This window comes from Plasmodium vinckei (genome assembly GCF_900681995.1).
Source record: "Plasmodium vinckei vinckei genome assembly, chromosome: PVVCY_11".
Classification (NCBI taxonomy): domain Eukaryota; phylum Apicomplexa; class Aconoidasida; order Haemosporida; family Plasmodiidae; genus Plasmodium; species Plasmodium vinckei.
The window spans coordinates 404,286-419,103 of record NC_051303.1 but is presented as its reverse complement, the minus strand read 5'-3'; the positions used below and the strand labels follow the sequence as shown (position 1 = coordinate 419,103).

The 14,818-nt window shown below is 21.8% G+C and overlaps 4 protein-coding genes across 4 annotated transcripts; 2 read left to right on the top strand and 2 right to left on the bottom strand.

The window, feature by feature from the left end:
- Positions 1–1,229: 1,229 nt before the first annotated feature.
- PVVCY_1101170 (conserved Plasmodium protein, unknown function) lies at positions 1,230–5,722 on the top strand (the record flags this gene model as incomplete). Its single annotated transcript, XM_008626257.2, has 3 exons — positions 1,230–1,247; positions 1,439–1,494; positions 1,711–5,722. The coding sequence occupies 3 exons, from the start codon at positions 1,230–1,232 to the stop codon at positions 5,720–5,722; spliced, it is 4,086 nt and encodes a 1,361-aa protein (XP_008624479.2).
- A 685-nt stretch (positions 5,723–6,407) lies between these two features.
- On the bottom strand, positions 6,408–9,319 carry PVVCY_1101160 (stearoyl-CoA desaturase, putative; the record flags this gene model as incomplete). The annotated part of the gene is made up of 2 exons (XM_008626258.1): positions 6,408–8,153; positions 8,237–9,319. The coding sequence occupies 2 exons, from the start codon at positions 9,317–9,319 to the stop codon at positions 6,408–6,410; spliced, it is 2,829 nt and encodes a 942-aa protein (XP_008624480.1).
- A 1,162-nt stretch (positions 9,320–10,481) lies between these two features.
- On the bottom strand, positions 10,482–11,030 carry PVVCY_1101150 (conserved Plasmodium protein, unknown function; the record flags this gene model as incomplete). Its single annotated transcript, XM_008626259.1, has 2 exons — positions 10,482–10,765; positions 10,946–11,030. The coding sequence occupies 2 exons, from the start codon at positions 11,028–11,030 to the stop codon at positions 10,482–10,484; spliced, it is 369 nt and encodes a 122-aa protein (XP_008624481.1).
- A 1,070-nt stretch (positions 11,031–12,100) lies between these two features.
- Positions 12,101–12,616, top strand: PVVCY_1101140 (translationally-controlled tumor protein homolog, putative; the record flags this gene model as incomplete). Its single annotated transcript, XM_008626260.1, has 1 exon — positions 12,101–12,616. The coding sequence occupies one exon, from the start codon at positions 12,101–12,103 to the stop codon at positions 12,614–12,616; it is 516 nt and encodes a 171-aa protein (XP_008624482.1).
- Positions 12,617–14,818: the final 2,202 nt, after the last annotated feature.

Genomic DNA, 14,818 nt, shown 5'->3' with positions numbered 1-14,818 from the left:
TAAAATAAATAAAATATTCTCAATTGAAACAAATGAACAAACATAGATATATTAAACATAATATTTATATACTTTAACTCTGATAAATTGTGTAATTTTATAATTTTTTTCACAAAAATTGTTAAATTGGTTGCATGCATGTAAATGTGTCTTTATTATATATATGTTTTTTTTATAAACACTCTTATTTTTTTTGCATATTTTGTGTTATATATATAAAACTCTTTATAATGATATTTATTTATTCGCCATAACATAATGTTTGGTAATTTTATTTGCTTCATAAACTGAACATAGATTTTTTCAGCACGCTATTTGGAACAAGTTGTAAAAAAGGGAAATAAAAACGAACAAATTATCATTTTTTTAAAGCGATATTAAGTTATTAAACATATTGTAAAAATATTTTTTATGCAATTTTTTTGGAAATATATTTTATTTTCTTATTTTTTTCAAAGCACAAAAAAAATATTAACTTTAATTTTATAAGACAGATAGGTTTATAAGAAAAATGATTTTTCCATAAATTTGGAAATTGCTTTTCATGCTATCTATGGTGGAGAATATCCTTTTTATTGCTTCATAGTAATTTATATGTTTATATACACATTATTTAACATATATTATAATTATAAAAGGATATGGATAACAAAATATAGAAAACCCGAATTTATAAAGGAAACATTTTAAAGGATATCTGATTTTTTTTCAAAATAAAAAAGGAATTTCAAGAACATATATACCACATTCTATATGATTTTCTTAGTTTCTTTGGTCACATAAATTTTAATGGTTATATACATGAATACAATTGTTCATATTTTTAAAAAATAAATATTATATTTTTTATAGCTAAGCGGATTTACTCATTAAATTATATACTACTATAAAATTTCCATAAATTATACTATAAAAGTAGCTTGTCTTCATAGCAACAATATACATAATGTTGTAATCATCATGTTCGAAAAAAGCATATTATATGTACTTGTTTGAATATAAATATTCACAGGAAAACAATCAAATAAAACTAAAACATATATTAGTAGTAAAAGGAGAAAGGAAAAAATGTAATAAATTTTTGAATATATTTTGCTCTAAATTCGGAAAGAAATTTACTTAGGATATTTATAATATTTAAAAAGGAACTCATATATCTTTAATATGTTTTTTTTTTCGCAAATAAAATATAATTGTCGTTTACTTTCTTTTGCTTTCACGGTGATGATATGCTGAACTATAATGATGTAAAATAAAATTAAAATTTTTGCTTATAATGATAAAAATTGAACTTTAAAAAATATATATTATTAATTTATAATAAATTTTTAATTTTTTTCTTAAATATTATATTGTTTTTTTATTATAATTTAGTATAAATCAGAAATGAATATTAAAGCTATGTAATTTTTTTTGTTGTTTTTTTTCTAACTTTAAGAGATTTATGAAGAAAACTAAGGATAACTCACACATGTTTTCTCTAAAAACTAAAAGGTTAGTTTGAATCAAATATATTAAACTATATATATACTTATTTGTAAGCTTTTACATCTCTTTATGTATAGAAGTGTGCTCTTTTGTTGGCATATGTACATACGTAATATACTCGTAATTGATATATTCATTAAAGAGGACATTGTATACAGAATAATATATAGTTATATGTGTATACATTTATTTATATTAACATTTTTCACCTTGAACATACAGATACAATGATCAAGAAAATAACCAAATGAATGAAAATGAATTCTCCGAAATAGGAAAGAACATTGATAAAATTTTTGACGAAGATGTAGAAAATATAAAATTTGACATTGATAGGGAATCACATTTTTTTGTAAAAAACACGGAATTAGATGACCCTCCAGAAGAATGTGCAAAATATGATAATATGTCTGACACAATAGATAGTAAATACAAAAAAATAAAAATATTATATGACCCAACAACATGTGGACCTTATATCTGTTGTATTGCTATTTTATCTAAAGAAGAAAATGAACAAATTGAATTTATTTATCCAGATATAATAGACATAAAAAAAAATGATAATTTTTTTAGAGTTAATGATGAAAACAATTTTAAAACAATAACACCATTTAATGTTTGGTATAGATATGAAGGGGACTGGGTGAATGATATAAAGATGTTAATTTTAGAAAGAATATATTTATTTAATGAAATTAATTCGAATAATATCCCTCTTGATTTTAACAATGATCAAACTAATATTTTCAATAAGGAATACAACATTATGTATGGGGATAGTGGTAATAGATATTATATAATATCTTTAAATTATTTAGAAAATTGCAAATATAAGGAAATTATTATTATAAGTCAAATTCCATATTATGATTTTATATACACACGATTTTTTCCCGTTGCACAATCATTAGTAATGAACACAGTTAAAGAGAAAAGGGATGAAGAAAATAATGACAAAGTAGAAAACTTTGATATGAATATTGATAAGAGGTGGGACGATGAAATGGATATTATAGTAGATGATAATGAAAAAAGAATAAATTATGAAAAATTAAAAAACTTTGTTGATTATTTTAACACAGGAAAAATATTGGAATATATAACTTATGAGGATTATTATGTAAGTCTAGAAAATAGTATTGAAAATGTGAATAATATGAAAATAAAAAATATTTTAATTTTTTTAAAAGCAATATTGTTAGAAAGAAAAGTAGCTTTAGTGAGTTCCAAAAAAGGGAATACATATGAAAAATTATTATTGTTTTTGTCATTTATACCTGATATTATAAATTTTGGATTTAACATAAAAAATTATAAAGGAAAGTTTGACGAATGGATAAAACTTAAGTTACCATTAATTTTATTTCATGGACAATATATATTGTTATTACATATAAATAACCTTCAATTATTTAATGAATACACATTTGGAAAGAATTATTTAATATCGACAAACACAGATAGCGATGTATATAAATATGTAAAAGATGTGACAGATGTGTTATATGATATAGATAAAGATGAAATATTTATAAAAAATGAAGATTTAAAAAATGTATTAACATTAACTAAATATGAAATTAATTATTTAAAAACAATTAATTTATCTTATAAATCTTTTTTTAATTTTTCTTCGATACTTTTTGAAAATATTAAACAGTATAATAATAAAAGTAGTATTTCTTCAAATAAGGATGCTTCTAACACATACTCTCAAAATAACGCTTTTCAACATAATACCAACAAAAAAAATGATGCACCTTTTTATGAAGATATGAAAAATTATTATGTTACTATTACTAATAATAATAAAGGAAAACCTATTATGGATAGTAATCAGGGTTATGTAATTAACAATCAGAATAATATTTATTCAAATTGTGTTCAAAGTGTGCATATGAATGATGAAGTTAATAAATTGGATGAACAAAATGGTTTGAAAATAGATGTATCACAATGCTATAATATAGAAAAAGATAATTATGAAGATGTAGGAGCAACATCACATGTAAATATAGATAAAAATGCTAGTAAAAATATTAATGCATATGAACAATGTTGCAGTCCAATTAGATATATAGATGATGAAGATGATGTATATATAATAGATATTAAATCGTTAAATATACAACAACGAAATAGCTATAATTTGAGTATTATTAAGAGGGAAGAAAATATATCAAATAATAGCATAAATTATATAAAAGAAAATGAAGAAAATAATGAATTAAAAAAACAAAATATTACAGAATTAAGAAATCATTTTCATAAATATTTTGACGAGTTTTTTATGTTAAGTAAAAAAAATTATGAAGAAGGTGTAAAAGAGACAAGAGAAAAATATAACAATAATTATAATATTCATTTTCTTGAAATGTGGAATGAAACTTCAAATTATAATTTTTTTATAGAAAAAGATTTAAAACTAAATAATTTTTTAAAAATTTCAAAAGAAAATAATATATTACTTGATAAGGAAGATATAGAAAATTATGATTTTATAGATGATATATTAATTATTGAAAAAAAAAACAAACAACTGGAAAATGAAGCTGAAAATGAAAATATAGATAAAACAAAAAAAGAAATAAACAAAAATTTAATAGATGTTTTATTAATATCATTAAAAGGTTATGTATATGAAGGAACTTATTGCAAATTAAAAAAGTGCAAAGAAGGAATTGGAAAACTTATATATAATACACATTGTATAACATTTTATGGAGAATGGAAAGATGATCAAATAAATGGTTCAGGTCATTTATTGTATTCTGATAAATTCAAATATTTTGGTAAATTTAAAAATAACTTATTTAATGGCAATGGGTTATATGTTGATTGCTTATTAAATCAATATGAGGGGGAATTTTCAAATGGTCTTTTTAATGGTAATGGGAAACTTATATTTAATAAAAATACATATATTGGTATATATAAAGATAATGATTTAGTTGGAAAAGGGAAAATTATTTATGAAAATGGAAGTATTTATACAGGGCAAATAAAAAGTTTCTTACCACATGGATATGGATTTTTATCTTATAATGATACTACAGTATTTGAAGGTGTTTTTTGGGAAGGAAAAAAAAATGGAAATGGGCTTTTAACTATAAAAAATAATCCAGATTCTAATGAAATGTTATGTATTGAAGGGAAATGGAATAATGATGAACCTGAATTAAAAAAAAGTTTTCATATAATATTTCCTAACAAAGATAAATATATAGGCAAAATTTATATTTTACCTTTTGGTATATATAAAAAGAACAATCCAAATTGTCACTATTTATATAGTAAAAATAAAATACCTAATAACATAAGTAAACAATTACATGATGTAAGAAATTTTATTGAAACGAACATATCCAATACAGATAGTATTAATAATGAGACAAATTTTATATCTCCACAAAGTAAAAATTTAACTACGGATAATAAAATAGAAAATAAACTATTTTCAAATGGTGTTATAAATATCATAAAATCAGTTATTCGAAACTCTGATGATATTAACAATTTAGAAATAAGACCCGATAGTAATATGAATAATAAAAAATCAAAAGAAGATGAAACACACTCTTTGTCAGATGATATAACAAAGACAATACAAAATAATTCTTCAAATAATAATGGCTGTAACCTAGAAGATAGTGAAAATGATTCTACACAAATAAATTTTAACGAAAAGCTTGAAATTTATACAAGGAAAAAAGAAACAAAATTATTGAAAAAATGTTGGGACGTATTGGATAAAAATTGGATCACTAAAATTGAAAATAAGTTAAAAAAAAATGATAAAGTTGTTGAATATCTGAAAGAAAAACAAATATATCTTATACCCCATAATAAGGGGTTAAGCATAATATGTAATAATAATAGTAGCAGTAATGACGACGCTAAAAAAGAAAGCTACGATGGAATGTTCCTTTTAGGAATGAAGCATGGTTATGGAATATTTTTTTATGATAATATAAATAGATATGAAGGATATTGGTATAAAGGAATGAAACATGGATATGGAATTTTATATGAAGGGAATAATATATATTATACTCATTTTAATTATGATAAATTAATTAAAAAAGAGCAAATAATGCATGAAGAGTTATGTGATTATAAACCTAAAAAAGATAAACCCAATGAAGAACAAAATTATAATGATTTTTTAATTAACCAATCCTTTTTTGATTATAAGGATGTTTTATTCCGAGCCCTGAGTAATTATCTTTAAAATAGGGGTAGCAATTATTTGATGATAAAAATATGAAAATACACGTAAACATGTAAATATATAGATGTTGACAGTGTAGTACATATTTGAATTGCTACCACATGCTCAAAATAAATATTTTCAGATGTTATAGATGACAACTTTTTTTTATATATACACATTTTTTTGTTTTTATATTTTATTTTTGTTTTTCGTTTTTATTTGAATGATACTTAATAGAAAAATTAGCCATAAAAAATAAAATATAAACATATTTTTTAAAAAATAAATTATGAAAATCAAATACAAATACATACAAATATATATAATGTTGTATTTGCATTACTAATTACATCTATATCACTAAAAATATTGTATATATAGATATTGCATGTATTTTTGAAGAAAATTGATGAAATAGATGAGCTATACTTAAATTAAATTAGGAAACGATCTGTTTCTTTTATTTCGTTTCTATCTTCATTAAAACATGCAAAAATCAATAAAAAATAACTTGTTTATATGGTTTATGTATACAATATTTTTAATAGTAAAATATAATAACAATAGCAATGATACTTCTGATAATACAATTTCAAATTAATTGATAATGTACATTTAGCAAACATATTTTTGCTTATAGTACAGATTGTTTTTTTTACACACTTGTGTCTAGTGCTTTTTTATATGATAGAGGATCATCATTTTATAAAAATTCTTTTAATATTTCCATGAACTTGTCATTACGCATAAAACAATACTGATCTAAAGTTTTGTCAAAATATTTGCATATTTCCTTTGTTCTATAGCTTGGTATTTTTGAATTTATAAATTCCACAACATGTGTATAGCATAAATGATGATGCATAAAATTGATAAAGGAGAAAACAAATTTATATAATCTTTTCTTGCTTTGGTAAATTGAATTATTTTTTTTCCATTCCAATAATGATTGAAAGGCAACATAATTTAAAATATTTATATCTACGTCCTTTGAATGTATATGGGCATTTAAGCATGGTGGATTCTTTAACAAATAAATATAAAGTAATAACCACGCATTAAAAACTATATATGGTATTACGAAAAAGGTGCAAAAATAAAAGTGCCCAAATTTGTAAGCAATAAATCCATATAATACTGATACTAAAGAAAAAATAGTTGTATATAAATCAAAGTATATTGGCCCTTTTAAAACTTTAAAGAAATCTTCATTTAGTGATGTTAGTAAAGATTTTCTTGATTTTTCAGAGGAATATGGTAATAAAATAAAAGATGATATTATGCTACCAAATAAGTTGTTAAGGAATTGATTTTTAAAGATTAATCCCCTTTTGGATTCATAAACTAATGAGTAGAGACTTATAAACATCGTTCCCATGGGTAAGGCATATAGGATTATATGAAATAGTGTGAACAAAACAGTATTTAAAATTTTATTATTTTCTAATGATAAATTTGAAAAGGCTGTTCCATTTCCATATTTATTATAACAATACCATATGTGGATTAGGAAAATACTAAGCATAATAGTAATATCTCTTAAAAAGTATAATATATACATAAATGTAGAAATATTTATATAATCGTTACAAAATGCTTTAAAGGAATTCATTAAATCTGTTATATAACTTGTGTCTTCTTTTTTCAATATTTGATTTTTAATGTTTTCACTTAATCTTTTATTTCTTTGTTCTATTTTTAATGATTCTCTTAATCGTACTTCTTTACATATATTTTGTGCTGATTTCAAATCCCATACTAATCCCAAATAATAAAAAAGCTGTATTACATATTTTGTGGGGTTTATACTAAGAATATAAAAATTTTCATTCATAGCATAACAATATGGAAATACGTGATGATAATTATGACATCCCTCTCCAAGAGCTACTATTGATGTAAAGATATTGTTAGAAGCTTTTATATCATCATTATATGGTCTATGCCCAAATGAATGAGAAGCACTATTAATTGACCATGTGGCATGTAAGGTAATAATCCATCTAAGAGCCCCTAAAATTAAAAATCCATCCCAAAAATTGTTATACATATAGTAGGTATATATACCTGGTATTATGAAACAAAAAAAAAAGTTGAAATATGGATCTAATTTATGTTGTAACATAAGAATTGGATTTTGTAATAGATCGTCAACATAAATTTCCTTTTCTTTTTCCTTTACAAATTTTGTTTTCTGATATAATAACCACCCAACATGACTATAAAAAAATCCATTTCTTATATTATGAGGATCATATTTTGTATCACTATATTTATGATGTAAACGATGATTCTTTGCCCATATTATTACACTACCTTGATTTGCAAAACTATTCAAAATTAGAAATAAAACTTGTACGAATGTACTAGCTTTAAATGCTCTATGTGACCACAATCGATGTGCGCCAAATGTTATCCCAAATCCATTAATGAGATAAAATGTTATGCACTGTAAAAAAGGAAAATATGAATATATGAATCGACGAAAAAAAGGTAAACAAAGTCAACGGAAAGAAAAAGCATTTGACTAACCTGTATTAACAAGGATTTTCGGTGTTCATGGTGATACAATTTTATTATTCCGATTATGGAAAATACATGAAAAAACAATATAAATGAAAATAACGATGGTCTGAATTGTTTATAATAATCATAAATATATTTAACAAATGCCATATATCCATAATACATATGAAAGACAATAGAAACAACTGCGAAATTTTGTATTATATTATTATTATAATTGTCATCAAATGTATACAATATCTTTGTAAAAAATAAACTTATAAAAATATAATATACAATATTAAGCCCATCTATTATTTTTTGCAATAGTTTTATATTTGAATTGTTTTTGCAAACATTATTAGCAGTATAAATCAAGCTTGTACATAATTGTAAGGTCAAAAATATTTTTACTATTGCCAAATTGGGTATTAACTTCCAAAATAAAGAAAAAAATATTACATTGAATGTTTTTGAAAGTAAGACATAAATCCAAACCAAATTTATTTTATTTATATTATTTCTTTTTTTGGAATTACTAATATTTTTTGCCTTCATATATTCTTCTTCTTTTTTTTCTTCTTGTTCAATTTGTTCTATAAGTTCCTTTTCTTTTAATATTCCTGTATTTTCCTCTAAGGATTTTTTGTCACTCAAAATAGTCTTTGCTATTTTTTCTAAATGTTGTGACGCATCCCCTATTAATGTGTGTTGATCTACATTTTCATTATCTAACTCATATTTATTAACGACTACTGTTTGATCGTTTGACAACTTTTTATTTTGGCTTTTAGTTCTTATGCTAAATACTTCTAAAAAACTACACACTTGCACAATATTATATATGTGAAGTAAATTAATGCCTACTCTGGTATTTATGTTTAAATATTTCAAGCTCATCACAGAAATTATTGAAACTAAAACTCCTTTTAAAAGTTTTATAAAATTAACAAAAGATTGAGGACATATTTTTCTCAAAAAATAGCAAGAAGCCAAACCAACAGTATACGATATATATATTATTCCTACATATTTAATATCCCAATAATTTTCGTCTAACATACTCCAAATAGTGGTGACTGTGTCACCAAAGCCCATTTGCAACGTCATTGAAAAAGCTTTTCCACACACTTTTAATATATCTTAATTTTAATATGCTTATAAATTACAAAATACAAATTGTTTATTCATATGTGTACAATATATAATGTAAATAAATACATTGTTTTTTATCATTAAAGTATTTAAACTTTTTTGGATATATATTGTATGAAAGTAACATAAATATATTTCTTATAATTTATGTATTAAAATGCTTAGCCTTTAATATATTGTAAGTCTTATAAAAAAAAATATATATGCTAAAAATAAGCTATAATACTTTTGTTATTTTTTTATAACAATTTTACATATTTGTTCATAACATTTTAACAAAAAAGACTAATAAGTGTTTATATATATTAATGAAGCATTATTCAGTTGTATGTGGTAAATTTAAAATTATAAAAAAATATGGTTTTGTTTTTTAAGAGCATTAATTTTTTGTTCACCCCTTATTTGCTATATTAACATTAAAAAAATCGACGTAGCGTATTTTTACAATTTTATTGTTACATCAAATAATGTTGTTGATATATGTATAATTATATATGTGCACATAATGTGTATATTATTTTGCCGCGTATGCACATAAAGTAAATAACATCGAATTTGTTGATTAAAAAACAAATACATAAAATATATAATAATAAATAATCGGTTTATTATTTATTTCTTAGAATAAAATATTTGCATGTGCATTTTTAAATGCGTTAGTATTCAAAATCACATGTATTTTTCATGAATATATTTTCTGTAAGAATGGGAAATGAACAGATAAGCCAAGAAGTATATACCATTAGGAGCTATATTAATTTGTTGGCATTTTGTTTTTTTTTATTAATATAATTTCGATTTATTTTAGAAGTGTCTACTCTATGAATTTTTTTTACAAAAAATTAAAAAAAATACTCATCGATAACTAATGAAGTAACGAGACACCATTCAAATACAATTAACATATCGAAAAGTAGTGTCACACATATTTAGCATTTAGCATAATATGTATTGCAAACAACAAAAAATAACCACAAAAAAAATAAATAAAAACAAATGAACAAATCTGAAAATATGGACGGTTACACAAATATGTGTTCAAAAGGATTTATAATCGATAAATCAATTCATATAATTAAGGAATGCATTCACACACTTCTTTCGATTTCTTTAATTCTTACAACTCATTTAACTCCTTTAATTCTTTTATTTCATTAATTAAATGATCTATTAATTTTTGCCTTAAGCCCATTATTCCTTGAAGTTCTTTTACATGATTAGAATGCTCTTTATGCATTAAAATTAATTTTTTATTTATTTTTTCTTTCCCATTTAAAATAAAATCATTTAATTCATAATGCTTATTTAAATCGACGTGTAAATTATATACAGAACTGGGTAAAGGCGTGCTATCTCCCAAAAAGTCGCCACCTAATGACACACTCTTTTTTCCATTTTTTCCTATAATTAAAAAAATATAAGAAAAAATGTTGACAATATGCACGTAGAAGATATATTGTTTTGTTTTTTTTACAACTTTGAAAATTTAAATATCAATATATATATAACTGTTATCATTTATATGAATTGCTGATTATTTTATGATAGTAAAGGAACACCATTTTTCTTGTTATATTTTACCTTTTTTTTTTAGTTTTGATTTTTTTCCATAGATTGTGGAACTTAGTAATACAAAAATTAAAATTACAAAAAAAACAACTTTCATCTTTTACTAATAAGAAGAAAAAAAATATATACACATATAGATGGTGTAATACAATTATAAATTTGTTTTATAGAGAATGCATTTTGTCATGTATTTCGTTTTTAAACACATTATTATTTGTTTCTGTAATATTTAATTCATCGTTTTTGTCTTTATAATAATAGCATAAGTATATGTTTATATTATACTTTGAAGTGTCCAAGATATATATAATTACAAGCTTATTTGAATAATTATTGTGTAATATAGTATATTAAATTGTACACAAAAAACACAAAAAAACAAAAAAATATACAAAATATACAAAATTTTAAAAAGAAGAAATCTTATTAAATATTACACAGAAGGATTTTCCCCTTATAAAATGTGATGCAAATTAATATATCTAGTTCCCGTACAATATACATACATTACTTATATTTTTAAGTACAACATTTTTGTTTCTTTTTCTATCAATAAAAAACGATACAAACAAATTTATTTATCTCACGTAAAATAATTCTTGAGATTTTATGAATTTATATTAATTAGAATTAAATGCAATATATATTATAATATATATAATAATAAAAAAATGTATAAGTATGCTCATCATATTACCGTTGTCAAACATGCATTAAAAAAATAGTAATAATTATTTTATAAGCACACTTATTTATATATGCATAATAGTAACATATTATATATTTATTTTTTTATTAATTCATTGATTTTTTTTTATTTGCTTCTTATGTTAAAATAATATATTTTATTAATTTTTTTTAAATTTAAGATCGTTTATCTTTAAAATTCGGTAATATAAATATAAAAAATTATAGCATAATATTTATATATATTAAAATGGAAAAACTTAAAAACATGCATATAATATAATATATCGATATTTCCTTTTTATTTTTTGTTATAATATTAAATCAGAAACTCATATATTTTTTCTTTCTTTTTAGAACCCTTTTAATTATATTGTATTTTTAAGGAAACTAGTTGTAATTTTTAATTACAAGGATATTTACTGCTATACTTACTTCTATACAAAAACATTATTTTGTTCGATACTTACATAAGCCAAAATGAAAGTATATAAAGACATTTTTACAAATGATGAAGTATGTTCTGACTCATACAATCAAGAAGATCCATTTGGAAATCCAGAATTCCGTGAAATTGCTTTTGAAGTAAAATCAAATAAAAGAATAAAAGGAAATGATGACTATGGTATAGCCGATAATAGTGAAGATGCAGTAGAAGGAATGGGGGCTGATGTTGAACACGTCATTGATATTGTTGACTCTTTTCAATTAACATCCACTAGTTTAAGCAAAAAGGAATATAGTGCTTATGTTAAAAACTTTATGCAAAGGATCCTTAAGCATTTAGAAGAAAAGAAACCAGATCGTGTAGATATTTTTAAAACAAAGGCACAACCCTTAATTAAACATATTTTAACAAATTTCGATGATTTTGAATTTTATATGGGAGAATCACTTGATATGGAAGCTGGTTTAATTTATTCATATTATAAAGGTGAAGAAATTACTCCTAGATTTGTTTACATATCAGATGGCTTATTTGAAGAAAAATATTAAAATATATACATAATGTTGTATACAATGGACGTGTTATTACATAATTATTTATGCGTGTTTAAATTAAATGGAATATTTTTTATGTATATATGTATAAAGTGAATCAGTTTTGTATTTATTAATAACTATAAAATGTCTCTTAAAATGGTCCAATGAATATTTAATTTTTTATCGTCCATTACTACATGACGCATAAACCATTAAAAGGCTTTTAAATACAAAGTATTCTTTTATTTTGTATAAAATATAAATAAACAAAATACGCATTAAAAAGAAATAAAAAAATTGCCATTACCTTACTGCTTATTGGTTTTTTATAGGGATATATTTTTTCTCCCTATAATTGTATTCACCATTTCATATTAAATTTATAGAAAGAAATGTTCAAGCAAAAAGAATAATATATAATATTTATGCAATTTAGCGTGTCGAAATGTATTCACAAGTTAACATATGCCAATAAGCATATATACAACAATACCGGGACTAATATGTTTTTTCTTTAACTTTATTTTCCCTAAATTAATGTTGCTACATGAAGTATTTTCATATAATACAGCACATATTTTACTTTGAAAATATATAATTATTTTTTTTACATAGTTAAAGATTTCTTCAACGTAACCTTTTTACCATATTATAACATTTATATAAAGATTTGACCAAAACGATGTCGATTTCACAAAGAATATTTATACTTTATTACATATATATATTTTATAATTGTTTTGAGGGTAAAAAATTATTAATGATATATTACTCCCACATATGTATATTATATGTGGGTATATTATAATAACAATATTTTTGTCGTTTTTATATTTATAAAGTAAAAGGGGTTGTATTCATTTATATAAACCAATTAAAAGTATATTTATTATGTGTTTTCTTTAAATGTTTCACAAAGTTATAAAAGAAGTATATATAATATATAACCATTATTTCCTTTTTGAATATATATATGTACATATTTCTTTTGTTTATATCGGTTATATTTATTATATACAGGCATTACATTTTTTTTATTCAAGTTTGAATAAAATTTTTTCTTTTAAAAAGCATTATTATAAAAAATATATAAAAAGCTCTGATATCTTGCGTTTGTCATCGTTAAATAAAATATTAAAAAAATTAAATTTTAATAATATTTTTATTTGTCAGATTGTAATTTTACGCAATTTTTTCTTCATCGCCTTAATAGCTATATATTAATGCTGCAGTCTTCGGTAAAGAAGACGTTGAAAAAAAAAGAATAATATAAAAAAAAAAAATATATATTTATTTTTCACGAAAAAAAAGGAAAAAAAAGTCGTGCGGGAGGCGGGGCCATTCTTTAATTCATTTTATAAAAAAAATAATAATCAATATACAAAAAGCTATGCTCAGCATATTTTAATGCACGTACTACTATATATGCAAAATATCTCTTTCCATATAAAATTTAATTATATTATGTATGGTATTATATATTACGATTTATAAATAATTTATTCATAATATGTATGTATCTTTTTAATAAAATGCAAGTAATTATATATACTAATGCAAAAAAAAATAGCCAAAATTAAATGAAAGTAGTGGAAAAAATATTTGAGAATATTTTAATTATAGCTATAAAATACCGGGGAATAGTTTTATATAGCTAGCTAAGTATATTATTTATTTTTATATTGAAATACGCATAAAAAAATATAGTTTTACATTTTTTTTAAGCAATTTAATAAATATATTAATTAAAGGTATATTTGGAAATATCATATTTACATATATATTATATAGGGGAATACAATATTTTACATTTTGTGCTTATTTAATATTTTTTAAATGATAAAAAAGGTTATAAAATGTAGAAACACATTATTATGTAGATCATATAATGAATTATATATTACATGATTAATCCTACTATTTATTTTTTACATATTGTATATTAAATGCAAAAGGTATATATCATATAATGTCACACTATAAAATGTATATAAATCTGTATAATAGAAAGACATAATAAGTTATAGAAAATAACTAATATAATTTCCACATATTTTCCAAATAAACCTTTTACTTTTAAAATATAATTATAATTTATGGTGGAATATCATATTCATATAAACTTATATTTAAGTTTATGTGTTGTATTATTTAATAATGATTAAATATTGTATACAATTATTTATAACTCTATCGTGATATAAAGCTATTCAT